The sequence below is a fragment of the Dryas octopetala genome, chromosome 8 (assembly GCF_963921425.1).
Source record: "Dryas octopetala chromosome 8, drDryOcto1.1, whole genome shotgun sequence".
Taxonomy (NCBI): domain Eukaryota; kingdom Viridiplantae; phylum Streptophyta; class Magnoliopsida; order Rosales; family Rosaceae; genus Dryas; species Dryas octopetala.
Window position 1 is genome coordinate 20,225,853 of NC_141373.1, and position 26,369 is coordinate 20,252,221.

At 38.9% G+C, this 26,369-nt stretch overlaps 2 protein-coding genes across 3 annotated transcripts; one reads left to right on the forward strand and one right to left on the reverse strand.

Annotated features, from left to right (window-relative positions):
- Positions 1 to 443: 443 nt before the first annotated feature.
- SEU (SEUSS transcriptional co-regulator) lies at positions 444 to 9,615 on the forward strand. 2 transcript variants are annotated; one of them, XM_086253736.1, is made up of 10 exons: positions 444 to 842; positions 1,182 to 2,744; positions 2,830 to 2,949; positions 3,223 to 3,271; positions 3,478 to 3,692; positions 3,785 to 3,853; positions 5,007 to 5,104; positions 5,893 to 5,986; positions 7,069 to 7,138; positions 8,244 to 9,615. In XM_086253736.1, exons 2-10 carry the CDS (start codon positions 1,680 to 1,682, stop codon positions 9,212 to 9,214), a joined length of 2,751 nt encoding a protein of 916 aa, XP_086109862.1. In that variant the 5' UTR covers positions 444 to 842; positions 1,182 to 1,679; the 3' UTR covers positions 9,215 to 9,615. The 2 variants fall into 2 exon arrangements, with proteins under 2 accessions (XP_086109862.1, XP_086109861.1); XM_086253735.1 differs by having other exon boundaries at positions 1,334 to 2,744.
- Positions 9,616 to 10,249: 634 nt separating this feature from the next.
- Positions 10,250 to 11,871, reverse strand: LOC147277886 (uncharacterized). Its single transcript, XM_086254706.1, has 2 exons — positions 11,493 to 11,871; positions 10,250 to 10,710 (listed from the first exon to the last, which is right to left on the reverse strand). The coding sequence occupies exons 1-2, from the start codon at positions 11,719 to 11,721 to the stop codon at positions 10,391 to 10,393; spliced, it is 549 nt and encodes a 182-aa protein (XP_086110832.1). The 5' UTR covers positions 11,722 to 11,871; the 3' UTR covers positions 10,250 to 10,390.
- Positions 11,872 to 26,369: the final 14,498 nt, after the last annotated feature.

Below are 26,369 nucleotides of genomic sequence, written 5' to 3' on the forward strand. Positions count from 1 at the left end.
AAATTGAACTAGATATAAAATAAGTACACCAAATTTGTAATTTCCTCGAGAAACAAACATAATAAGGGCTAAACTCTAATTTTCTGAAAAAAAATATAATGAAAATTATGATAAAGTAAAGTTCATATACGCATAGGCGCATAGCACATGTTGATAAACCACATAACACCATAAACTAAATCAGAGTGCCAACACCCAAATAATTCTACTGATAAACCAAGTAATGGCAAATCTCGTAAATAAAGCATAGAAAAATGTCATTTATATGTAAGAAGTATACTATGAGTCATGACATGACAATGAATCAATGATGATGATGATATAATATATGATATGGTACATATATACATACATGATCCATATATAACATAACTTAAAAATGTAGGAGAGGAGAGAGTGGTAGAATAGCATTTGACTTGGTTTGAGAGAGAGAGAGAGAGAGAGAGAGAGAGAGAGAGAGAGAGAGAGAGAAGAAGACGAAGAAAGAAGGAAAGAGAAAAAGGTAAAGAATGAAGAAAATTCAATCGAATCGAATACAATTTTGACGTCCGCAAGGACACACACACACTCTCTCCCTTCTCTCTCTACAAACTCTTTCTCTCTCTAGAACTATCTCTCTAAGCTAACTACCGAAGGACAGGACTTGTGCTCCCAGAGACAACACAGAGACTGAGAAACCCTAAAAAAGGAAGGGAAGCTGAAGTGAATTCAAATACAATCGAAGCCAAAGGGAAACAAAAAACACTCAGTGAATAATCAAGTACTGGGTTTCTTGTATTTAAATCATTGTGGGTTTTTGGGAAGTCTCTTTCTGTCTCTCGCTGTTCAAACTTCTACTGCTGGTGAGTACTAGCTACTCTTTCTTTCTTGTTTCTTCTTCTTCTTCATGTTGTGTTTTTGTTTAAATAGTTGAAGCTCTCGATCGGGATTTGAGGGATTTTGGGTCCGATCGAAGTTGGTTTGGTCTATCTTTTTGGCATTCCTTGCTACTATTACTGGTTTAGTTTGACAGAGTTCTGACATCTTGTGTTATTTCTTGAGATTTGTTTTGGGGTTTTGGGCGTGGAATTTGGGTTTCACTTGTGAGATAGAGGCTAATCTTTATTGGGTGTTGTTCAATTTTTTCGAATTTTTGTGGGTTTGTGTTGAATTCGTGAGTTTTGGTGATTTGGTTTTTTCAGGTTTTTGATTGGTGGTGTTTTGGTTGATAGAGTGAGATATTTTGAGATTTCATATCCGGCTTGGTAGAGAGAGTTTGATTTGTTTTCTATTTAGCTGTTTTGTTCAATTGCTGAGGTTATGGTGGATCTGAAAGTTCATATAATAAACACAGATTCATGCGGAAGCCGGGCGGGAACTGCTCTCTTCGTGAAGATAGTGACATTCTAGAATGTTCAGAATCAAAGCCTGTTCCTTGGTTTTGGGTTTCGTTGGTATTTGGCTTGTGTTTGGTAAAACTCAACACGATGTGCCCAGGCACAATGCTTACCCTTTTCTATTGGTGCACAATAAAGACTCTGAAGCCTATGGCCTTCGATGTTGGGGTATAATGCTATCTGAATTGAGCTCTATGACTGGGTTTTTGTGTCTTGTTTTGTAATCTAGGTTTGTTCAATTCATGTTGTTTTAGATAGTTGTAGTACTTTCGCCGAGTATTTGTAGATTTTGATTTTGGAAATATGGTACCTTCGGGGCCGCCCACTCCGATTGGTGGTGCCCAGTCTGTTTCACCTTCACTTTTGCGTTCAAATTCTGGGATGTTGGGAGCTCAAGGTGGTCCACTACCTTCCCAATCAGCTTTTCCCTCGCTTGTCTCACCACGTACTCAATACGGTAACATGAATATGCTTGGAAATGTAGCCAATGTGTCTTCTCTCCTTAATCAGTCTTTTGGAAATGGGATTCCGAATTCAGGGCTTTCTGGTCCTGGTAGCAGCCAGCGTGGAGGTATGGATAACGGGGCTGAATCGGATCCACTTTCTAGTGTTGGCAATGGAATGGGTTTTAACGCACCTTCATCATATGTTGCATCAAACATGGCTAATCCTGGTACATCTGGTCAAGGTCAGGGTCAACAATTTTCAAACCCTTCTGGTAACCAACTGTTGGCTGATCAACAGCAGCAACAACTTGAGTCTCAGAATTTCCAGCATGGTCAGCAGTCAATGCAACAGTTCTCTACCCCTCACAACACACAGCAGCAACAGCAACAGCAATTTCAGGCAAATCGAGGAGGCTTAGCTGGTGTTGGACAGGTCAAATTGGAGCCCCATTTGACAAATGACCAACATGGACAGCAGCAGCAGTTGCAATCTTTGAGAAGTCTTGGTTCGGTGAAATTGGAACCGCAACAACTTCAGACCATTAGAAGCTTGGGACCTGTAAAATTGGAATCCCAGCAGAATGATCAGTCATTGTTTTTGCATCAACAGCAGCAACAGCAGCAACAGCATCAACAGCAGCAACAACAGCAACAACAGCAGTTCCTCCACATGTCAAGGCAGTCTTCTCAGGCTGCTGCTGCCCAGATAAACCTTTTGCATCAACAGAGGTTCTTGCAGCTACAGCAACAACACCAGCAACAGCAACTCTTGAAAGCAATGCCTCAGCAACGCCCCCAAATACAGCAGCAGTTTCCACAGCAGAATCTGCCTATGAGATCTCCTGCAAAACCAGTATATGAACCTGGAATGTGTGCACGGCGTTTGACACATTATATGTATCAGCAACAACATAGACCTGAAGTAAGATACCCATATCCCATAGTTTTTTTGTTACTCTGTTGGGTGTGGCTATTATGCTTAGTGACAATGCCTACTTTGCGTATAGGACAACAATATTGAATTCTGGAGAAAATTTGTTGCTGAGTATTTTGTACCCCATGCCAAGAAGAAGTGGTGCGTTTCTATGTATGGAAGTGGCAGGCAAACAACTGGCGTTTTTCCTCAGGTCTGTTGCTAGGATATTCTAATCTGGTGAACCCCATCTTAATTGGCATCTTAACTACTAAAATGAGGTTAACTGCAAAAGAACCTTCATTAGTATGCAAACATGTGCTTCAGCATCTACATCTCGTTTTCAAATCATTTTATTTCAGGACAGTTTCTCAAGATGATAATAGCCCCTTAAATATCTGATAAGACATTTTTATTTGTTTCGATCACAAATTTGCTGAGCATTTGTGTATAAACAATCATGCGCAATCTCTTACAAATTTTTCAGGATGTATGGCATTGTGAGATATGCAATCGGAAGCCTGGGCGTGGCTTTGGTATGTTATTCTATTTATCATTTAATGACATCTGGTTCTAAATATCTCTTTCATCCTATCAGTTCAATGCCATATTTAAGAGTCTTCAGGTGGATGTCAGTTTTTTTGTTTTTTATTTTCTGAAATCATGTGTTATATGTATGTGTTTTGTACATGGGCTGTTCACTTTACAACTGGCGTCTGAGTTATTCTTAAAATACTTTCAGAAGCGACTGTTGAGGTTCTTCCTCGGCTTTTTAAAATCAAGTATGAAAGTGGTACTTTGGAGGAACTTCTTTATGTTGATATGCCCCGTGAGTATCAAAATTCATCTGGTCAGATTGTGCTGGACTATGCTAAAGCAATACAAGAAAGTGTTTTTGAGCAACTTCGTGTTGTTCGGGATGGTCAACTTCGAATAGTGTTCTCTCCAGATCTGAAGGTACACATAAAAAATGTTTTCATGTTATCTTTTACCTTCTACCTTCCCAAGGTATTTATCTTCCTTTCTTTTCTTCATTGTTCTTTTGGCAGATCTGCTCTTGGGAATTTTGTGCTAGGCGCCATGAAGAGCTTATCCCTCGAAGATTACTGATACCTCAGGTTACTATCAAATGTCTACTTGTGATGGATGCTTTTCTTTATTATTGCTGATTTGTGGAGTTTAACTTCTTTTTTTATTTTTTTTTTTAGTTTTTTGCAAAAATATTTTAAATCAAAATAGACAACTGGACATCAATTTTTGTAAATTGTTAGGTGATATGTTATTCTGTTCTTAAAATTTAATTTTTAAGAACATGGATTGGACAATCACATTGAATTAATTGGTCTTTGTACTTCACTTATTCTGTGTTTTTAATACCAGGGAGTCTCTGTTCTCTTGAAAAATATAAACAATTTCATCTATTTGAAGCTCTTATGTGCATTGTTTGGATGAAGTAGGACTTAGTTGTATGTGAAAGTATTGAGATCATGATCTCGGATGGTGATCGTAATATGGTAGAACCAGTTGTTCAAGTAAATAGCAACTGCTTTTTTACGTAGAGCATTTTATAAGATGCAAACTCAGCCAAGTGAAAATTACATAGTGAATTGGATTAATGTCTTTATTTTTATTTGTATAAATTCCTGATTGCCTATGGATTACATCTTGATGAATCTTATGGGAAACTGTTACTGGAGTATCTATCTTATTAATTCCATTTTGCGGTTGCATATTGATTGGGTGTCCAAGCCTTCAAAGCACCTCTGTGGAATTATAAATTTATGATTATTTGTGTTACATAACAGAGAAGGTCGATGCTTCTGCTGAATGCTTTATTGCATATGTTGTGAATGAGTAGAGTACTTGGGTCAAAGATCTGACTCCAATCTGAGTTTAGAGCTGAGTACGATTTGTTGACCATACCAAATAGATCCATTGGTTCAAATTCAAACCTGAATCTATTAATTTGATTGTAATTGGGTTAATTCAGAATTAGGTAGTTTTGGCTTGACAAAGATCCACATTTGATGAATAATCTCAATAGCATAACTATTTATAATGTTATATAAATAACTAGTTATTTTAGTAAAGGATTTATAAGTTTGTCAGATTCAGATCGAGTCTGGGTCCTACAATATGTTTTGGTTTCCAATCAGAATTTTTCCAACTAGCACTATCATTGGCAGCTGTATCTGTTGTATATGAAGCTAATTTTAGTAAATCACTCATGTATTGTACATTTTTAATGTTTACATGCCATGCCCTATGCAGGTTAGTCAGCTTGGTGCTGCAGCTCAAAAATACCAGGCTGCTACTCAAAATGCATCATCTAATTTGTCTCTTCCAGAGATACAAAATAATTGTAATATGTAGGTCCTCTGTCTCCATGTTTTTGTAAATATTTGAGCTTTCAAGCAGTGCTTTTGGGTAGAAATTTGGTTTTCATTTATGTTCATGTCTTGGTCTTGGTTGGGATTGTCCTTGTGTCTGCTTTGGCTCTCTGGATCTCTCTATTTATCAGTTCATGTGCCATACATTGCACCTATTCACATTTATGTTGATCAAGTTCTTGGTCCATGGTTACTTTAGCACTACTCCTCAGGCCTGCAAAAACTATAGTCTCACATTTCTAGTGGATGCATCAGCAGAGATGTATTATTTTCATGAATATGAAATTACATAATCAAGTTACTGTTTGGCAGCATATAGAATATGTAACTTTTGCTTTTGTTTTTAACTTTGCTGAGGGCCTATCAAGAGTGTAACATATTGCTGCTTCTAAATTGTTTCATTAATGGCAGTATGGCACAAAATATATGTTCTTAATTACTTATATTAGGAGACAGTCCAAGACCGAGGAATATTTGTTTTTGCAATTTCATCATGTAGTTTTTAATGATGTAATGAGTGTGAGTGAGGAAATTACCTGCCCATTTCATCATGTGGTCTATGCTATGGTGGATTAGTTTTTTCTGTTAATCTACCGTATGTCTAAGCATATTTACAGGTGAAATGATTTTAAATGCTTGTTTATGTGCTTCTTTAAAAAAAAAAAAAGCCTGGTTATTTGCAATATGTGATATATATATATATATATATGCAAAATTAGTGATTGATTTGATATTTGATTAATTCCTCCTGCGTAATTTTGGTTTAGGTTTGTATCATCAGCTCGGCAGTTGGCGAAAACCTTGGAAGTTCCATTAGTAAATGATTTAGGTTATACAAAGAGATATGTAAGGTGTCTTCAGGTAATTTCTTATTTTCTCACATGGCCAATGTGCATCATGATGTACTTATAAAAGTTTGTTCAACATCTTTTGCTTCGGACATAAACTGTTGTGTTTTGCATTTAGTATCATATGTTCTTGACTTTCAGCCTGTGCACAAAAATTGTTCAGTCTTTATCAAAAAGTTACGTTGGAATCATATTTCTGATATGAATTATATGTTCATATGTGTAATTATCAAAAAGTTCTTTTGTTCATTTATGGTGTGTATCTTCCTCCTATAACACCTGAAATAAGTTTCATTTATCTCATGCATGCATGAAGGGAAATTTTTTATTATTATTTTTTTAAATTTATAAGCAACACATTTTTGTCTATTACCCTATCTCTTCCAGATTTGCAGTGCTGGGTTGTGTGTGCAATAACACAATAATGGATATTTTCTATCTCTTACTGTGCCAAATTGACCCTTGTTGAGTTGAGTAGTTCAGAGAGTGCCTTTGGTGATGAAAAATGACTTTATCTACTGTTTCTCTAGATGCTCCTAGAAAATCTGAATTCTACCTTTTACTCATGGACAAACGTGTGTCTCTACTTGTCTCAATAATTTGGCACCTATTCTAGAATCTTTTTCACATTTTTTAGTTCCATTTACTATTAATTGAAATGATTTTCTAGTGGATTCTCTGGAAGTTTAAGATCATCTGAAATTTTTTTATTTTTACAAATTAATCTCTTGGCTGGTATAATGAGGCCTTAGTTCTATCCACTGCTTGATGCAAATTAAATTATTAAAATATAATAGGTCAAATGTTTACATTTATTGTGTTAGCAGCGGGGTTTTATTACAAGAGTCATGATAATTAATATTTGATTTCTGAAGTTGGAGTGCTTGTGCTAGAAATTCCTTTGTGCTAAAAACTACATTACCACTCTCTTTTTCTTCTTATTCTTTGACAAGTGTAATACTGTAATATATCAAATTTCAAACAAGTTGTATTCCTTATTTAGGGTTCTGTTTTAGTGAACCATGAAACTGGAGTTTGCTTGCAGTCTAATTGACCATTTTGTTATTTTTAATATATTGTTGGGGTGCAATGCAGATATCAGAAGTGGTTAATAGTATGAAAGACTTGATTGATTACAGCCGAGAGACAGGGACTGGACCTATGGGTAAGCCTGATCTTTTAACTACAAAACTAAATATGATACATGCTTATGTTCCCCCTTCTTTTAATCAATTGTTACTTTAAAAAGACAAATTCTTATGCTATATAATGAATTAAGATCTATGAATTGTCAAATAATAAGACATAGTGAGTTAAGACTCTTAAGAACTTAAAAATATATTAGTTTCTTAAGAATATTAAATATTATATGATAGATTTGGGTATGTAGCTTTGCAGTAGAACTCAATTTCATATATATTTCTAGATTTCTATTCCTAAGGAGATAGATCACAGGAAAAATAATGACCTGGTGCCTAGAATTGATGGACATATTGGAGAATTTGCCTATGTTTGCTTATGTGATGGGTTTTCAAGTTAGATTTTAAGGCTTGGGTATGTAAAAAAAAGGGGTTTCGGATTTATAGATTAATTTTAAGGTGAAAAGGTTGTTGACTCTTTGATGGCTGAAATTTGTGGAAATCTGAGAAGGATGCTTTGCTGGAAATCTCAGAAGTGGATTCAGAAATTTTGGCATGGTTTTGGAGGGCTGAAGATTGTGGGAAATATGTAGCTGATTTAATCCTAGATACTTGTAACTTCAACTTCAAAGCCATAGAGGATTTTCTTTTCTGGGTCCTTTTCAATATTGGTATCTGAACTTTGGCCCTTGTCCCAATTAGGTACCCAAACTATTATTTTTCCCAATTTAATACCCAAACTTTGATTTTGTTCCAATTTGGTATATAATGTGAACTTTGGAAAATAATACAAATATACTTCCTCAAACCTAATTGGGACAATGTGACAACTTCAGGCACCAAAATTGAAAAAAAAAAAAAAAAAAACTTCTTTTCTTTTTCAAAACTGCATGTGTGCCCAACAAGTTAAAACGGTTTACCAAGTTTTCAAGATAAATTTTTTATTGTCCCTGCGCTCTTTTTCACAGTTCATCATGAAGACATACTCTGCTTCAAACCCAATATGAATGTTCAACAATTTAGACCAAGATGTGAACTTGATCCTTTAATTGTTACCTCTAGATTGTGATTTGTGAGTTTAACCACCATGTATTAAATTTATTCATGCACGTACATTTATCTACTTTTCAGAGAGTTTGGCCAAGTTTCCTCGAAGGACAGCTGCCTCATCTGGGTTTCACAGTCAAGCACAACAGTCCGAAGAACAAATGCAGCAACAACAGCAACAGCAACAACAAACAATGGGCCAGAATTCAAATGGCGACCCAAGCTCTGTCCAGGCCACAATGCAACTTGCTGGTAGTAATGGTATGGCTAGTGTAAATAATGTTCTGAACACAGCATCCACATCTACCTCCGCAAGCACCATTGTTGGGCTCCTCCATCAAAATTCCATGAATTCCAGACAGCAAAGCTCTATGAATAATGCAAACAGTCCCTATGGAGGAAGTTCTGTTCAGATTCCATCCCCTGGTTCTTCTAGTACAATCCCTCAGGCGCAACCAAACCCTTCTCCGTTCCAGTCACCAACACCATCATCAAACAATCCCTCTCAATCATCTCATGGTGCCTTGACAGCTGCCAATCACATGAGTGCAGCAAATTCACCAGCGAATATATCCATGCAACAGCCAGCCCTTTCCGGTGAGGCTGATATAAATGATTCCCAGAGCTCTGTCCAGAAAATTTTACATGAAATGATGATGTCGAACCAGCTTAATGGCACAGGTAGTATGGTTGGTGTGGGTTCTCTGGGAAACGATGTGAAAAATATGAATGGGATTTTGTCAACAAGCAACAACACGGGTATGAACGGTGGCAACTGTCTTTCAGGGAATGGCATGGCTAACAGTAACTCGGGGGTTGGGGGTGCTGGATTTAGGAGTATGAGTGGTGGACTTGGTCAGCCTGGCATGGTTAATGGCATTCGAGCTGCAATGGGAAATAATTCTGTTATGAATGGTAGGGTTGGAATGGCATCAATGGGTCGAGAACAAGGTATGCATCATCAACAACAGGATCTGGGGAACCAGCTTCTTAGTGGGCTCGGAGCGGTTAATGGCTTTAATAATCTTCAATTTGATTGGAAACATTCCCCTTGAATGGCTGTGTCGATCGTTACACTGGTTACTGATATAGCTGCTTGTGCAGCGTGAAAAATGGCAGAATTGCCTCTGGCCCTGTGAAGATGGCAGTACATGGATGAAATGAAATAGTTGACAGGGCTTCGCTCCCACTCTGTACTAATCTGTGATTTATATATAAAAAGGAAATTTGGTGGCTGGTTGTGTGGCTGATGGGGCTCATTATCATGTGGTTTTAAATGTACTTCTCCATATTCTTTTTTCTTTCAAAAAAAGAAATTCGTGTCATCTTGGTATACTACATATCCTTTTTCGTAGTAGTAATTTTTTGTTTTCATTTGGGTAGGGTAGGGTGAAGAGTGAAATGGTTTCTCTTTGGTTGGATAGTTTTTGCCAATACTAGAATTAAATTTCTGATCTATTCGTATTTTGTTGGGCATGCATTTGTTATTTCCAATTCCAACAGGGATTTTCAGTATATATGTCAAAATCACTAGTAGCTAAAAAAGCTTTGTTTTTCAACTCGGAAATGTACTTTACCATTGGGTTTAGGCAATCACGAGGATGAAATACTCTTGACTAAATCACCCTTACAGTATGGAAGTCCTTAAGCCAATTAAATTGTAACTGCATCCCTGTAAGTTAGAATCTTAATCGTCAAGATCATGACTAAATCAACCTCTAATGGCTCATAAGACAACCGAATTTCAAGAGTCCAGTGTCAGTCTTGTCAATACCTTGGATAGAGTTGGATATTAAGTACCAACTACTTATTGGTCCAGTATTATTTTTCTTTACTTTGTTTGAAAGGTCTTGAATCAAATTCTTATTTTCAAATAAAAAATAAAAGAAAAAAGAATTGGATATTGAGTAAATTTGTATATGCAAAATAAATAACTAAATGCAACCTTTTGTTTTTCTTGACTAGTGAGTATACCCTAAAGAAAATCACTACTAGTAGTCCTACAACTAACTGAACAAGAAGGAACAAGTGTTATTTTGGAAAGTTTTATTTAATATTACTTCTAAAATCTAAGTGGAACAAAATAATCATGAAAACAGCAAACTAAGAAATTATATGAATTAATTCGAAAGAAGGGAGCAGTTAATTAAAGATTAACAATGAATTATAGCTTCATGAGCACAAGCATGGTGGCTTACACTACTGTAAGTCTATATACATCATTTCCCTCTTCAAAGATTTACATATTTTTCTATGGTAGCAGACAAGGTGGACTTGGGCACTGCACCAATAACGCTCTCTTTCTTCTCTCCATTTTTGAAGAAGAGCACAGTTGGGATGCTCCTTATCCCATATTGGGTGGGAACGTTGGGGCTGTCATCTGTGTTGAGCTTGAAGCATGCTATCTTCCCGGCATATTCTTTTGCCAATTCATCGATCACCGGGGCAATCATCCGGCATGGTCCACACCATGGTGCCCAAAACTCCACCAGAACTGGGCTCTCACTTGCAATCACCAGGTTGTTCCAGCTTGAATCTGTCACCACTTGAACTGCACAACTCACATGGTTCAATGAACTCATGGTTAGAAGATGGGAAAGAAAACAAATTATAGTACAAAAATAAACTTGTATGTTATGAGACAAACTTTTATGGGACAGTCCTATATGTTTATGTGTCTATCTCTCTCATCTCACGTGATGAGAGAGATAGACACAATGAGCGTAGAGGACCGTCCCATGGAAGTTTTCTCACATGTTATGCCTACTGCTCTTTGTATTCAAGCGTGGTAGCCGTGTGGCATCTTTTCTCCTTGTAAGAGAAAAGGAATTGAGGGATTTGACTTGCCCAAATAGGTGAATTGAAGATGTGTAGCCAACGAAAATTTTGTTGCATACAATAGCTGTATACAATGATCGACTCTGTCACAATAACGGTCATGTCACCAACACATGAGGAATGGATGTGAGAGGGACCTTGTAATCTTGTATACACACAACAAGAATCTTTCGTAGCCGATAATTGTCATCAATTTAAGAAGGAAAAATGATATTGCATAATTCACCTGACTAACAGGAATAATGTATGATACATTCCATTCTAAAATTAAATGATTAATGGTTGTATGAGATTAGAGAATTATTTCTCTCCTGTTGTAGTTGCTTTAATTAGTTGTCCATTACACTAATATATATGAGCTGCTATTAGTTCTTCAGCTTTTCCATATATAATATGCTAAATTTGACCTCCATATGTATTTCAAAAACTCAAGGGAAGTAATTAAATTAAACATAAAAGAAACTATACAATAATAGCAGAGATTGTGCAGCTAACCTTCATCCACAGCTTCACGAGCTTTGCAAATAAAGCTGGATCTCTGGAATCTTTTGTTGCTGGAATGACCAAAAGATGAAGATGAGAATTTCAAACCAGATTTCTTCAAGCCATTACATGTTGGAACAAAAAACTTTTCCTTAGAAGAAGAAAATGGGTGATAACATTGTGCAGCACCAACCCTTGTAGTGCATACTGTGCTCAGTTGCAAACAGTTTTCCAAAGCCATTGCTTTCTCTCCTTCTCTTTATCTGGCCAAATGGGTATATCTTTGATATAATGAAAATGGGTTGTTGGAAGCAGATAATGTAGCTTTTGTTTTCCGTTGAGCAAGTATGTGCAGGACAATTTCTACAAATTTTGCTTCTTTGGATTTCCTATTTTTCAAGGGTTGTGATTTTAAATATTTTGTAAAGTATGGATATTATGCCAAGATTGTAAGGTGCTAAGTGTGCTCAGATGTATGTGGATAATATTTATGTACTGAATTGTCAATGTGCCCCACTTGATGTCCCACAAAAAATTGTTCACACTCTCAAATTTCAAGGTAATAAAGGATCCAAATGAAGGACCAAAAAGTAAATTTGTAGTATCCATTGATCCTTAATGGTGGACCATAGACTTCTCATCCATTATGCTGTTCCTCTTTTTCATTTTTAAATATCTGGTTCTTTTTCTTTTCTTTTTTTTCTTGTGGATTTGGAGCCATTTTTTCAATGAACAAAGTTATGGCCGTTTCATAAGGAGCAACGCTGGGATTCAATCGTATCTTCTCAGCAAAAGAAAACTCTTTCTCAATCGTACTTCATTACCACCGACCAAAAAAAAAATAATAATAATAAACTCACCCGTAAATTTAAACATACTGTGAGACTCAGATTTTGTCATATAGATCAAATATGAGTTAACTCGGGCCAAAGAGTTAATGAGCTAGGCCAGAATAAGGAGAATTATTCGAGAAACCATATATGTTTAAGAGCTAAAAATCAAGCCAAAATTAAGATGAGAAAAGATCACGCTCCTATGAATTAGAAACTTGGAGTTAGGCCAACCCATGATCAACCCACTCCAGCACTACCCATCCATGCAGGGCGTGAAGGTCGGGGTATGAGAGTAGGAGGTTGCTTGAAGAGCAAGATCAAGAAGATCTATAAATAGCAACGATGGACGACGTAAAAAGTATACAATCATTTTGAGCTTTACTTACAACCAAACTGAGCAAGCACTTACTTTGGCATTAGAGTGTCTTTTGCAGGAGGACATCCCTCGCGTCTTGGATATCAAGAGCTCATCAGTCACATTTATTCATCTCCAGGTTAGGTTCTTCAACCAATTATTTATTGTTGGCTAATTAATTTCTTTATGAGATTTTAGCTCTAACAATTGGCGCCGTTTGTGGGAATTATCTGAACGGAACAGTTTAAGGTAACCATGAACTGAGACGGCATCCCCAAAATAATAAATCAAGCAGAATTCATGACCCTTTTCAAAGGTATGATCGATGAGGTGAACGAGGCTACCAGGATAGCCACTGAAGCGTTAGCAGCAACTAAACGAAGGGAAGCTGTAGTAAACGAAAAAAAGGAAATAGATTGGGGAGCCGTCGAAGAAAGCGAACGGTGCCGATGACGATCTAACCCCCGAGGATGAAGTGCTCATTGAAGATGAAGAGACCAGTGCGGGGGAAAGAAATTTTGTGATAACGACTACCATGAGGAGCTGAAGAAGCTCATTTCGGGCTATCAGGCCTAAACCCCTGCCCAACTCGCACTAGAGGCAGCTCGAGGTATCTACAAATCTCCATTCTCTCAGAAGATCATAGCCTATCCTAAGCCAGAAAATTTTCAGCCCTCGAAATTCCAGTTCTTCGACGGAATTGGAGACCCCATGGAGCACATCTACCACTTTCAGCAGCAAATGGTCCTAGAAGCTGAGAATGAGGCTTTGCTTTGTAAAATGTTCTCATCAAGCCTTGTAGGACCCGCGCTTACCTGGTTCCGGCAACTAAGACCCTGATCCATTGAGGGATTCGCCGAGCTCTGCGAAGCATTTATCTCGCAGTATATTTGCAATCAAAAGTGCAAAAAGAACATAACAGTTCTCTTTAGCACCAAGCAAGCGAGAAACGAAAAGCTGAAGGACTATCTCACCCGCTTCGTGATCGAGATGTCAGCACTCAAGAATTGTCCCTAAGACACAGCTGCAATAGCTTTCCAGGAAGGCCTCATCCCTGGTTCGAAATTACATGACGACTTGGTAATGCATCCACATGAGGATATGAAGGAGGCTATCACAAGAGCAGGCCCCTATATCGGACTGGGGGCAAACAGGAAGAGAGTCTCACTGATACAAGAAGATGATCCGCGAGGGAGGTTGCGGCATCGACCGGACAGAAGCAGGTCAACCAGCTCAAACAACCCCAAAAGAAGAATGAATCCGGTGAAAAGAAGGGCTGGAAGAATAGAGGAAAGGGATGGAAGGGAAACGATCCATTCAACGACCCTCCATTAAACTACAGCTTGTCCAAGATCTACCAAGAAAACAAGAATCATGGAATATTTCGAGAACCTCCACCCCTTACTGGACTGCCCGAGAAGAGAGATCGGGGTAAGCATTGCGTCCTCCACAATGATTTCGGGCACGAGCTGAACGAATGTCGAAGCCTGAAAACCCAGGTTGCAATGATGATAAAGAAAGGTTAACTCACCTAGTACCGGGCTGATAAGGAGAAGTAGTTAGAGACTAAAGTGATTGAGGCGGCAAACCTAGGGGGCGCCACCCTCAATGAGGTACTTACCATCCACGGTGGGCCTGTACCACTAAAGGGCTCGAAGGTTTGAGATTGGTGCACACATTGGCAACTCGAAAAAGCAAGGAAGGTGAATCAGATCAGCTTGGCTTCGACACAGGTAGCCTCTCTCAGCGGGCTAGACATCATAACATTCAGTATAAGGGACTTGGAAGGCCTCGATGTGCCGCACAATGACGCCCTGGTCATGACCCTCCAGATCTGGAAATCCAAGGTACACTACATAATGATCGATGGAGGAAGCAGAGCGGATGTGCTTTACTTCGGAGCCTTCTAGCAGATGGGTCTCAATGAGAAGGACCTCAAGCCGAACTCTGCACCAATTACGGCCTTCAAAGGAAGTCAAGCCATCCCAGTTGAGGAGATTATCTTACCTGTCACGGCAGTAGGTAAGACCCTCCAGTTAACATTCATCGTAATCAATTGTTCATCTGCTTATAATGTTATCATGGGAAGGGACTGGATGTTCTGAATGGAAGAAGAAGCATCATAAAGATGCCAAGTGTTCAGGGTAGTGTCTGTCGATAGAATGAGCACCGTCAACATTAAGGGAGATCAAAAGGTGGCAAGGCAGTGCTACCACATAACCTCAAACATCAGGGCAACAAGTAAGGCCCCGATGATCGAGCCCAAAAGCAAATAGAAACCAGAGGAGGACCCACCAAGCATGATCGAGTTCGAGCTCGAGCCAATGAAGACGGAGCCATTACACGAAACGATCCTAGATGAGGGTGATCCAGATAAGAAAGTCTTGGTGGAAAGCCTTTTAAGCGAAGATGAGCATGAGAAACTCGTGGTCACACTCCGGGAAAATAGGGACGTGTTCGCATGGTCCCATAAAGATACGTTGGGCATCGATCCAAGTATCGCATGCCATCGACTCAACGTGATCGCGAATGCCACCCCATTTCAATAGCAACAAAGGCAGTTCGCCCCAGAGAGAAACAAGGTTATCAGTGACGAAGTCGATCGGCTGCTCGAGGTCGACTTCATACGCGATGTACGGTGCTCGAGTTGGATCTCCAACATAGTTGTGGTCCAGAAGAAGAACGGGAAATTGAGAGTATGCGTTGATTTCACAAATTTGAACAAAGCCTGCCCGAAAGACTGTTACCCATTCTCGAAGATCGATTAAATGGTAGATGCAATGGCGGGGTACGAACAATTATCCTTTTTGGATGCATATTCGGGCTACAACCAGATCCCAATGGCGAAGGAAGATTAGGACAAAACCGCCTTCATCTTGGAGAGGGAACTCTATTGCCATTCGGACTCGAAAACGCGAAATCGACATACCAAAGATTGGTAAACAAGATGTTCAGGAATCAACTAGGTAAGACGATGGAAGTCTACATCGACGATATGGTGGTAAAAAAGCTTAGTTAAAAGTAACCACATCGATGACCTCTGAGAGACCTTCAAGGTGCTACGCAGGTACAAAATGAAGCTAAATCCCATGAAGTGCATGTTCGGATATCTTCAGGATAGTTTCTTGGGTACATCGTGAGCCAAAAGGAAATAGAGCCCAACCCAGAGAAAGTAAAAGCGCTTCGAGAAATGCCAGAACCAAGGACCCCAAGAGAAGTCCAAGTGCTGACAGGAAGATTAGCGGCACTGAGCAGGTTCGTGTCAAAACTATCTGACAAGTGCAGACCTTTCTTCCAGGCCATAAAAGCAAAGAAATGTGAAGTATGAGGGCAAGCTCAGAAGGAAGCCTTCGAAAAAATCAAGGAGTACATGGCTAGCCCACTTATCCTAGCGGTACCAAAACCAGGCGAACCCTTATACCTTAACTTGGCTACCTCTAACTTCGCAGTTAGTAGTGCGATCTTCAAGGAAAATGATGAAGATCAACATCTAATAGCCTATGTCAGCAAAAACCTAGTGGACGCCGAGACCAGGTACAACACTTCAGAAAAGCTCATCTTAGCACTAGTCACAACACAAAGAAAGCTTAGGCAATACTTCGAAGCTCACCCGATCGTGGTCCTCACGAACCAGCTGATCTGAGCAGTATTGGCCAAACCTGATTTTTCGGGAAGGATGACCAAATGGGCCATCGAACTGGGGGCATTCGAGATCTAGTTCAGGCCACGAACAATAATCAAGGGGCAAGCCATCGCGAACTTCCTGGTGGAATAGCATGACCCAATCTACGAACAAGCAAGAGAACTCGAAGCGCCCGAACAGATCAACCCCAAGAATGAATGAGAGCTCTATGTGGACGGCTTATCCGAGATGCATGGGGCAGGGGCCGGTATCATCCTATGAACCCCGGAGGGAATGAAGCTATAATTCGCACTTCGCTTGGACTTCCTGGCCTCAAACAACGTAGCTGAAAACGAGGCGCTCGTCAATGGTCTCAAGATTGCACGGTGGGTCAGAGTGAAATGACTGAAAGTGTTCAGTGACTCCCAACTTATCGTGAATCAGGTTAATGAAGATTACGCGACGAAAAGCGAGAAGATGGAATCATATTAGAGGTTAGCAAAAGAACTTGCAAGAGAGTTCGAGCAGGTGATCTTCGTACAGATCCTGAAGGAGGAAAATGATGGAGCGGATAAGCTAGCCTACGAAGCATCCCTGGCGGACCTCGAACTCACATGGCCAGTAGAAATCGAGCATATCACAATCCCAAGCATAGGAAAAGCCTTCGAAGAAATGATGATGGACCAGCTTGAGAATAATTGGATGAAGCCTCTGATCGAATACCTACGAGATGACATAGCACCGATGGACCCAGCAGAAGCTCGCAAACTGAGAATAAAAGCAGCTAGGTACACCTTAATTGACAGAATACTTTTCAGAAAATCATTCTCAGGACCAATGTTGAGGTGCTTAAGCCCGTGCGAGGCAGAGTGGACGCTATCAAACATCCACGATGGCACCTGCGGCAATCATACCACAGGCAGAAGCTTGGCACACAAGACATTAACGCAAGGCTATTTCTGGCCGTATATGGCAAAGGACTCAGAAGCCTTCGCGAGGAAGCTCTATCGAGATTGGCTCTCCTTCACGATACACCAGCTTAGCGATTTCTATGGCCAAGCCAAGGGGGAGATCGCGAGGCACCTCGACGATAAGGGGCAGGTTCCTCCCGAGCAGTCAATTGAGGAGAAGGAGAAGTAAGGGGTTTCTAGAACTGACAACCATAATGGAAGCGAGTTCTAGACCTGGATTCAGAGTTCAAAGTCCGAGACTAGGAGGACCCTGAAGAGGTGTTGTCGGAGGCATCAACAGTGAAAGGGAAGACCACCCCTCTAGAAGTGGAACCTCAGTTGTTTTCAGCACAGACTCACAGCTGAAGCTTTACCGCGACCCTTCCCCATGATGAAAGCACTTAGCAAAAATGCTGAGAATTGGCCAAGTATTTATAGTGCTTCACCCTTCCCCTGAAGTTGCGAATTATTTGGCGCTACTTTTTGAAATTCAAAGTAAGATCGAGCTCAGAGAGCTAAGGTTGCATTTTTTGAAATTTGAAATAAGAAGTATGGTTAAAACTATCGTGCGATGATAAGGGGAAGTCAGCCTCAAAATAAGGAGTTACAGTTGAAAATCGGACTTGCAATTTAAGAAATTAATTTATAATTGCATAGAAGTCGAAAAAGCAGAACTGTCAAGTATGAAACATAAACTGCCCAATTGGAGTTCGAAGGCAAGGAAAAAGGAAAAGTTCAGACAACTCGAAACACCAGAAATTAAACAAAGTAAAGTACCAGCTGTCAAAAATTACAACAAAGGGAAACTAAAAAGAAAAAGTCTATGAAGTTGAACTATCCTCAAGAACAGCCTGAACCTCTGCTTCATTTTGAGTCATGGGCCCGAACACGACCTAGAAGACAACCCAAGGCTCATCCACGACCTGGGAGCCTCTGGCTGCGTCAGCCTCCACCGGCAAGACCTTTAGCGCCACTATCTCGCCACCTTCGGGAACTTTAGGTTCTTATCTATTAATAGGTTTTTGGTTCACACGGCCCAGTGCGGGGAATGCTTGTCAAAAAGCGTTTGTAACTAATCGTGTCGGGGATTTTGGTTTATTATTAGGAATTTTAGGTTTTTATTAGATAACGGGTAGTTTAGAATTTAGGGATTTATTTGAAATATTCAATAACTTGGTTTATAATAATCAGGTTAATTTTTTATTTGTTACTTTATGCGCCTTCCTATTATTTGCCGGCGCAGTTGCTAAATCTGCCCAATTTCCCCTTCATGTATGGTTACCTGATGCCATGGAAGGGCCTTCTCCAATTTCGGCTCTTATACATGCCGCTACTATGGTAGCAGCGGGAATTTTTCTTGTAGCTCGGCTTCTTCCTCTTTTCACAGTTATACCTTACATAATAAATCTAATAGCTTTGATAGGTATAATAACATTACTTTTAGGAGCCACTTGAGGGCGAATTTGGTATTTGGATTATTTTTGTATCAATGATCTAGTCAATCATGAATGATTGGTTATGCGACCGTGTAAATGGAAATTTTCTTTAAATAATGAAGAGATAACAAAAAATTCATTTATTTATATTATGTATTATGAAATGTTCATACAAGGGTTGATCAACAGAATATTCAACTTTCTTAGAGTCGTATATAGGGATATAGGGAATGAACTGAATTTTAGATGTATACATAAGGAAAGCCGTGTGCAATGAAAAATGCAAGCACGGTTTGAGGAGGGGTTTTTTTACTTATTTAAAATTAATTGATCAGGTCATGTAGGAACAAGGTTCGAACTCTCTTTTTTGTATACTTTCCCTGGTTCCGTTGCTACCGCGGGCTTTACGCAATCGATTGGATCATATAGATATCCCTTCAACACAACATAGGTCATTGAATAGCTTCAACTTCAACATCATCATCACCTTCCAAAGGGGGGTAGCGGGAGATTGCTCGGGGTCCTACCTAGCAGGAATAGGTTGTCCGAAGTGACCTTCTGCATGGCATCCATATCATCGAGATTCTTCACGACTCGGTTTTTCTCTTCTTCACTCCTCTGCACGAACCTAAACCGAAAGAATCTTGCGCAGTCAATACAGATGGCTTTCTAGCAAAGTTCCCATTATTCTTCACTCCTTTGCATGAATCCGAACCGAAAGAATCTCGCGCGGTCAGTACAGATGGCTTTTTGGAAGGTTTCCCATTATTGTTCTCTCTCCGACCTCTCGAACTTGAGTGCGGTAGTGAGTTCATGAGCTTTTGTTCGAACGCTCTCCATCTCTTCTTGCTGAAGGGCGAAGTTCTTAGCATGCAAATCTCGGTTTTCCACCGCAAGCTTTAACTTGGCTTGGGAGAATTCCAACCCCTTCTTCATCGCCTCGAACTCAGTCTGCAGATGGCTCAAGTCCCTTTCGAGTTCCTCCCTTTTGGTCTTCTCGGCAGTAAGTTTGCGCTTATTGAAGACAAAGCGGTCGTCTTGGATGGTGGACAACATGTTCAACTATAGAGCGAGTTCGAGATCGTGTTAAAAAACAGAGAAAGGAATGATTATGATAGATACCTCATACATAGCAGCCGCTCTCTGAAAGGAGACCTGAGCGTTAGTAAACTCGGGAACCCACTTCGAGTGTATGGTGTGCAATAAGGTAGAATGTGGGGGGAAGTACCCAAAGGCCTAGTGGTAGGCTAGTTCAGCTCAAGGGGAGAGGGTTGAGGAAGTTCAACACTTTTCAAGATTGTACCTGAACTCGAGGCTCGATGTTGATCTTTGCCTTGGGGTGAAACTGGCAATTTAGTTCGTGCCGAACTCCTTTCTCGATTTTCGTCCTTTTGTTTCTCACCCTTTTTTCTCTTCCTGTCTCGGGGTGGATCTTTGGCTATCTCGATCACACGAGGCATCTCGGTTTCCTGATCGGACTACGCAGTCTCTGGGTCTGAAGGATCGATCTCGATCTCAAACGCTTTCCTCAAATTTCTGAGCCTTTTTCTCCCTTTTTTTTGTCACCTGAAGGATTTTGGTCTCAGCAACCAAACTCCTAGCAAGGTACTTGGGAGAGATGGGTTCAATCTGTGATCTTATCTCTTCGGAATACAGTGCATAAATGATTGATTGCTGCTCACTTGAAATCCTCTGAAGCAAGTGATCGGTGGTGTAGTAGTAGATATCGTGTTGTGGGTCCCCAAGGATGAAGTGGGTTCGTAGAAACTCCAACCGTTTGTGCACAAGCTTGATCTCAGTGTAGCAAGTTTTGTTTGAAAGAACAAATTGGAAAAGGTTAGTGATAAGTCTTCTCTGGCAAACAACATCAAGATCGAGATCGTGAAAATTATCGTAGCGAGGAATATCAGGATCAGAAGAAAAGGCCAAGGGAAGGCCCATCCCTTCGAGCTCGGGGGTAGCCCAATTTCCTGTCACTAGGACTGGTCTTTCATTCCAACCACTATGAGAGGTAGGTCGGGAGTGGAAAAGTTTTTGGTTTTTTTGCTTTAGGGTGAAGTAATAGGTTGTGGTGCCCTTTTCGTCGAGACGCTGATTCCACTGATAGAAGTAGAACAGGTCCACAAACCCCAAAGCAGCCCCTTGAACAAGGCCAAAACCTAGAAGGATGAAGATCAGTTGGTAAGAACTTGGGTTCAATTGAAAAGGATGAACGCCCATACAGGTGAGCATGATGTGGAATAGAGGGTGGAGAAGAAATCTAATGTAAGGGAGAGAATAGGAAGATATGACCATGGCCCCTTCAGGAACATCCTCCCCGGTAACAAGGTTGGCTTTTCCTGGAAATGGAAGGAGTTCGACGTCATTAGGAAATCTATTCTCTCTGGCAAAATCTCCCAAATATTTCTTAGAAGGTACCCAGAACTCATAAATGGCTTTACAGGCTTTCTCTTTTCTACCCATTTTGGAGAAAGAATAAAGAAAATCGAAGGAGCAAAGGAACTTACTCAAAAAAGGAGGTCGAAGAAAAACTCGCAAATGCACTAGGAGATTGAAACTCAAGTGGCAGGAGGAATGCAGGAAGATTGTAGAAAACCCTAGAGAGCGTACTTGGAGTAGTTGCAGAGAGAAAGAAGCGAGCGAAGGAGATGGGTATACGTGAATTTGGTAAAGTGAAAATGATAACTCAAAATTTATGGTTTAAATGGCACCTCGGGTTACCAAGAGGCGCCATGATGATGGCAGTCGCAATTTTCTTCTCTCACTAACCCCCGAGGGACACGTGGCAGCTAAGGAAGAAAATAAAGCATTGTGGGACCTGAATTTTGCCACATAAATCAAATCTGAGTTAACCTAGGCCAAAGAGTTATTAAGCTAGGCCAGAATAAGGAGAATCATTCGAGGCCCAAACTAGAAATGTTTAAGGGTTAAAAATCAAGCCCAGAATAAAAATAAACATCTATCACATGGGAGAAAAGATCACGCTCCTATGAGTTAGGAACGTGGAGGTAGGCCAACCCATGATCAACTCACTCTAGCACTACCCATCCATGCAGGGCGTAGAGGTGGGGGTATGAGAGTGGGAGGTTGCTTGAAGAGCAAGGTCAGGAAGATCTATAAATAGCAACGATGGACGAACGTAAAAGGTATGCAATCATTCTAAGCTTTACTTACAACCGAATTGAGCAAACATTTCCTTTGGCATCAGAGTGTCGTTTGCAGAAGGACATCCCTAGCGTCTCGGATATCAAGAGCTCATCAGTCACATTTATTCATCTCCAGGTCAGGTTCTTCAACCAATTATTTATTGTTGGATAATTAATTTCTTTTCGAGAATTTTAGCTCCAACACATACTCACGAGCACAAGAATTATTTGATGTGTATAATTTGCGAGTAATTGCATGTATTTGAAATTTACCTTAAAACTTATACCTAACAAGGGTGGTTCCTATAAGTTTTCTTAGTAACCCATAAAAACATGATAGGCAAGGGATGCTGTCACCTAACACTCTTCTGACTGTGTAAAACTAATTGGACTGCCAATAATATAACAATCTGTAACACTTTTCTAGAAGATTGGAAAGCAATTTTTTCTTTTCTTATTTGAACTCATTCATCAGTCAAAAAAACAATGGACTTAAAACTCTATAAGGTGTCGTTAAGTAAAGATTTGAATGAATGCAACATTTTTCAAGTGTTGGCTTTGGATTCTAATTGGACCTACTTATTGGTTTGTCCCAAAGTTGTTAAGCCCATTTGTTTGAGTAGTTTTAAATGAGCCACATCACCCATTTGTGGGACAGCCTTGAGCTTGTTTCACCCGAGACTACAAGGCTTCCATTTGAAGTTTTTTGGTTAGTTGTATTGGAGAGCAGCAAAACAAAGAGAAAGTGTGAGGGTTTGGAGAGTAGCAGCCGCACAAAGTGAAGAAAGAAGAAAAACCATATTTCCTTGACTTGAGAGGTGTGATTTGCTACTATTGCAAAAAGAGATTTATTCTCTTATTTCTTTCTCTTGTTCTTTGTGAGTGAGTGAGTTCATTGGGTGTATTTGGGGCTTTGGGTTTGTGAGGTTCAAACACTTTTTGTAAACTCTCCATTGATTATAGTAGAATTTCGTCATCTCCCAAAGTGGATGTAGCTCAATTACACTGACTGAGTGAACCACTATAAATCTTGGTGTCTCTTGTTGGTTGGTATTTCTCTCTATATCTTTTGCCTTGGTTATTTTGATTCATATCTACTGTTTTATTGGATATTATCTTTAGCAATATATTGGTGATTGGTATATTTGTTAAGCTTCCGCACAACAAATTGGTATCAGAGCTCGAGTTCAATCTCAGGGTTATATTTTGATATGGGTGACGAAGTGGGCAAGGATAAGGGAAAGGGCAAGATGTCTACTAGGCCTTCTATTGCAAATGCTAAGATTGAAATTGAGAAATTTAATGGTACTAATAATTTTGGCAACAAAGTTGCTGATTAGCGGAGAAAAATTTCCTCACTAAAAGTAAGCTTATTATCATCACTAAAAGCTTTTGGTGATGATTTTTCATTCGTCATCGACTTGTTGCCGTATTGCCGTCAAGGAAAGCCTACGGCGACGAAAATTTGGATTCCTCCCTGTACTATTCCAGCAACGCTAAAATAATTTCCTCGCTGAATCTTTTTTGCGACAATATAATTCCTCTCAAAAAAGGAATTAATTTGACATAAAAGCAGGGTATAAAATTTCATTTTTTTAAGGTATGGAAATTTTAACAACAAACCAAATAATTTTCCCTCAGATTTCGGTGAAATTTTCAAAATTTCCTGAAATTTTCGAAATTTCGGCGAAAGTTTATGCTAGGAGGCAGAGACCAGCGGGAAAGAGAGGAGGAATAGGCGAGACGGCCTAGTCGCCGAAGGGCGCACCGGTGGCAGATCAAAGAGAGATTCAGAGGGTGATTGAGGGGGGAGGAGAGAGAAGAGATGGGGGGAGGGAGGGAGAGGAGGAAGAGAAAGAGATCGGGGAAGGACGGAGAGGGAGGAGAGAGAAGAGATGCGACAGTGGTTCTGGTCGAAAATGGAAGTTTCAGGAAGGATATGTTGGTTTTGCTGATGAGTTTGATGGCGGGTTGCTGATGAGTTTGGTCTGCTGCCAAAAATTGATGGAGGCTTAATTGCTAATGAGTTTGGTCTGTTGCCAAAAATTGATGGAGGCTTAATTGCTGATGAGTTTGGTCTGCTGCCATTCAGTGAAATAGATAGAGGTTTAATTGCTAAACATAAAAATTCTTAATACGTGGGGCCCATTATAAAAAGCAAAGATAAGATTGTGGGGGCCCATTATAAAAAAAGCAAAGGGAAGATTGGAAGAGAGAGTCACGAGAGGAAAAAGAAGGAAAGAAAAAAAAAAGGAAAAAGAAAAGGAAAAAAAAAAGGAAGAAAAAAGAGAAAAAGATAAAAGGGGTTTAGGGTTGATTGAGGTTTAGGGCTTTTGGGTAATTGGAAAGAAAAAAAAAAAAGATTTTGGGTTTCGTTTAGTTGTTTTTAAAGCCTAAACCCTATTACATTTTTATATAAAAAATAATTAAAAATGATCTAAACCTTAATATCTTATATTATATTTTAAAGAATATAGAGTATATAAGCTTTAGTGTATAGATTATAGAATATAAAGAGTATTAAGGTATATAGAGTATATAGGGTTTAGTGTATAAATTATAGAGTATAAAGAATATACTAATTTTATTTAATAGTATGTACCTCCAGCGCGCATTATATTCATCTTATACCATATAAAACCTAGTATATAATTTAATTTCTTCAATGTTTTTTTATCAATGTAGTAGATAATATGTTAAATAAACATATGGTAAAGTTTTATTCAAAATTTCCGTATTTTGATAGCAATTTCCGTTGTTTCTGTCTAATTTTTGTAGAAATTTAAAATTTATCAAAATTTCCATCGAAATTTCTGCGAAATCCAAAATTTTACTCCTTGCGTAAAAGGTATTAAAAATGTCTGCAAATAATTTTAGTGACAACATTTGTTTTCTCGCTAAAACTAAAATCCTCGCAAAAGTTTAATAATTAATTAATATATTGTCTTTTAAAATAAAAAAAAAACTATTATTATTTTTTGGCGACACAATGTAATTTCCTCGCTGTAAGTGATTTGTAGTGAGGAAATCTCATATTTTCCTTGCAATATGTTTCCTTTGGCGACACAATGTAATTTCCTCTACAACGAGAAATTAATTTTTTGACACCAAAAGTTTGATATGACATAAATCATTTTATATTTTTTTAATATTTATTCATAACCAAATAAGACAAAAATTAAAACTATATATAACATATATAAATGCTAGTTCAAACTGGTTTCACAATGCCATTAAACATTCAATAAATCTCTTAAAAATCATAATTAAGTACAAAAACAAAAAAAATTAAATTGATGAATAGCTAACATAGAGGGAGTCATCATTAAGTGCATCAAAATTAACACTTAGTAGCCATCATATTCATAAACTCCTGAAACTTGTTGCTCCTCTCCTCAGAGTTTTTTATCTTCTCCTCCAACACTTTGATTACTTCACTTTGATGGTTAAGTAGTTGTTGCTGAGTCTTAACAATCTATTATTGAGCTTGAAGTTGTTTCCCCTCTCAATAAAAAATCTGACAGAGTCTTGTTTGTTTCTCTAAAAATTCCAAAATTTATAACTTGCGAAAATTAACATTTCACAATATGAAAATTAATGGGGCAACATGCAATAAAATCTTTATATTTTGCAAGTAGTTGATGCAAAACATAACAAGTATTCTCTACACATCATATGTATATGTATATATAGGAAAAATAATTTTTGGATTGGCTACCCTACTTGTTTTTTAGTGAAGTCTAGAGCTTTCCTTCTTCACAAATTGGACTTCCTAAAAGAATTAGGCATCACTCAAACCCAGGGACTCAAAAGAAAAAATTAGAATTCTAAGGTTTTAGAATTTAGATTCACCAAGGTACAGCTATACTTAACCCCTTAAGGCTAACTCAAATCTGCAACACCCTGCTAACCCTCTTTCCTGCCAAACAAGTTACACAACCCAAGACGAGTTTTAGGTATTTAAATAAAGAGTATTTAAAATTTTAAAGGTTTCTATAATGACAGAGAATAAGAGAGATACTGAAAAATGAGGAAAAAAGTAAGGAGAAAGTATAGCTGCCTTTTATCAAATTTGATTTGCTTTAAAATAGATAGCATTATTTATAAGCTACAAATAAAACACCAGACTCCTAAAAATACTAAGGACTAATATATGCTTTCCATATACATTTCAATTTCCTGTCATTTCTCTTTTTCTTTACTGTTTTTGGCAACCTACCGAGACAAGGCCTACTATATAAAGAATCTAAAAGAAAAAGGGATTGAAATTTGAATGTCATATTTTATTTAGTAGGACTTAAGAAACCACTCAATTGAGCCATTACTATTTTTTGCCTCTCTTACCCCATCCCCCCCAGCCCCCCTCTCCCCCTCTCCCCCTCTCTTCAAGAAAAAGAAAAAATCCCACCTCCTTTTTACGTTATTTTTCTTGGATGTCAAAAGATGTACGAAGTACTAGAGACCTGTGTAAATCCCAATTGGGATTCTATATCTAAAATAACCAAATTTTCATCATTTGCTACCTGTGTAACATAAAATCTCCACTC

Coding starts and splice junctions, on each gene's coding strand:
- SEU (XM_086253736.1), top strand. CDS start 1,680: ATGGTACCTTCGGGGCCGCCCACTCCGATTGGTGGTGCCCAGTCTGTT. Junction 5,105..5,892: donor ATACAAAATAATTGTAATAT/GTAGGTCCTCTG, acceptor ATTTTGGTTTAG/GTTTGTATCATCAGCTCGGC. Junction 5,987..7,068: donor GATATGTAAGGTGTCTTCAG/GTAATTTCTTAT, acceptor GGTGCAATGCAG/ATATCAGAAGTGGTTAATAG.
- LOC147277886 (XM_086254706.1), bottom strand. CDS start 11,721: ATGGCTTTGGAAAACTGTTTGCAACTGAGCACAGTATGCACTACAAGG. Junction 10,711..11,492: donor TCGTGAAGCTGTGGATGAAG/GTTAGCTGCACA, acceptor TGAGTTGTGCAG/TTCAAGTGGTGACAGATTCA.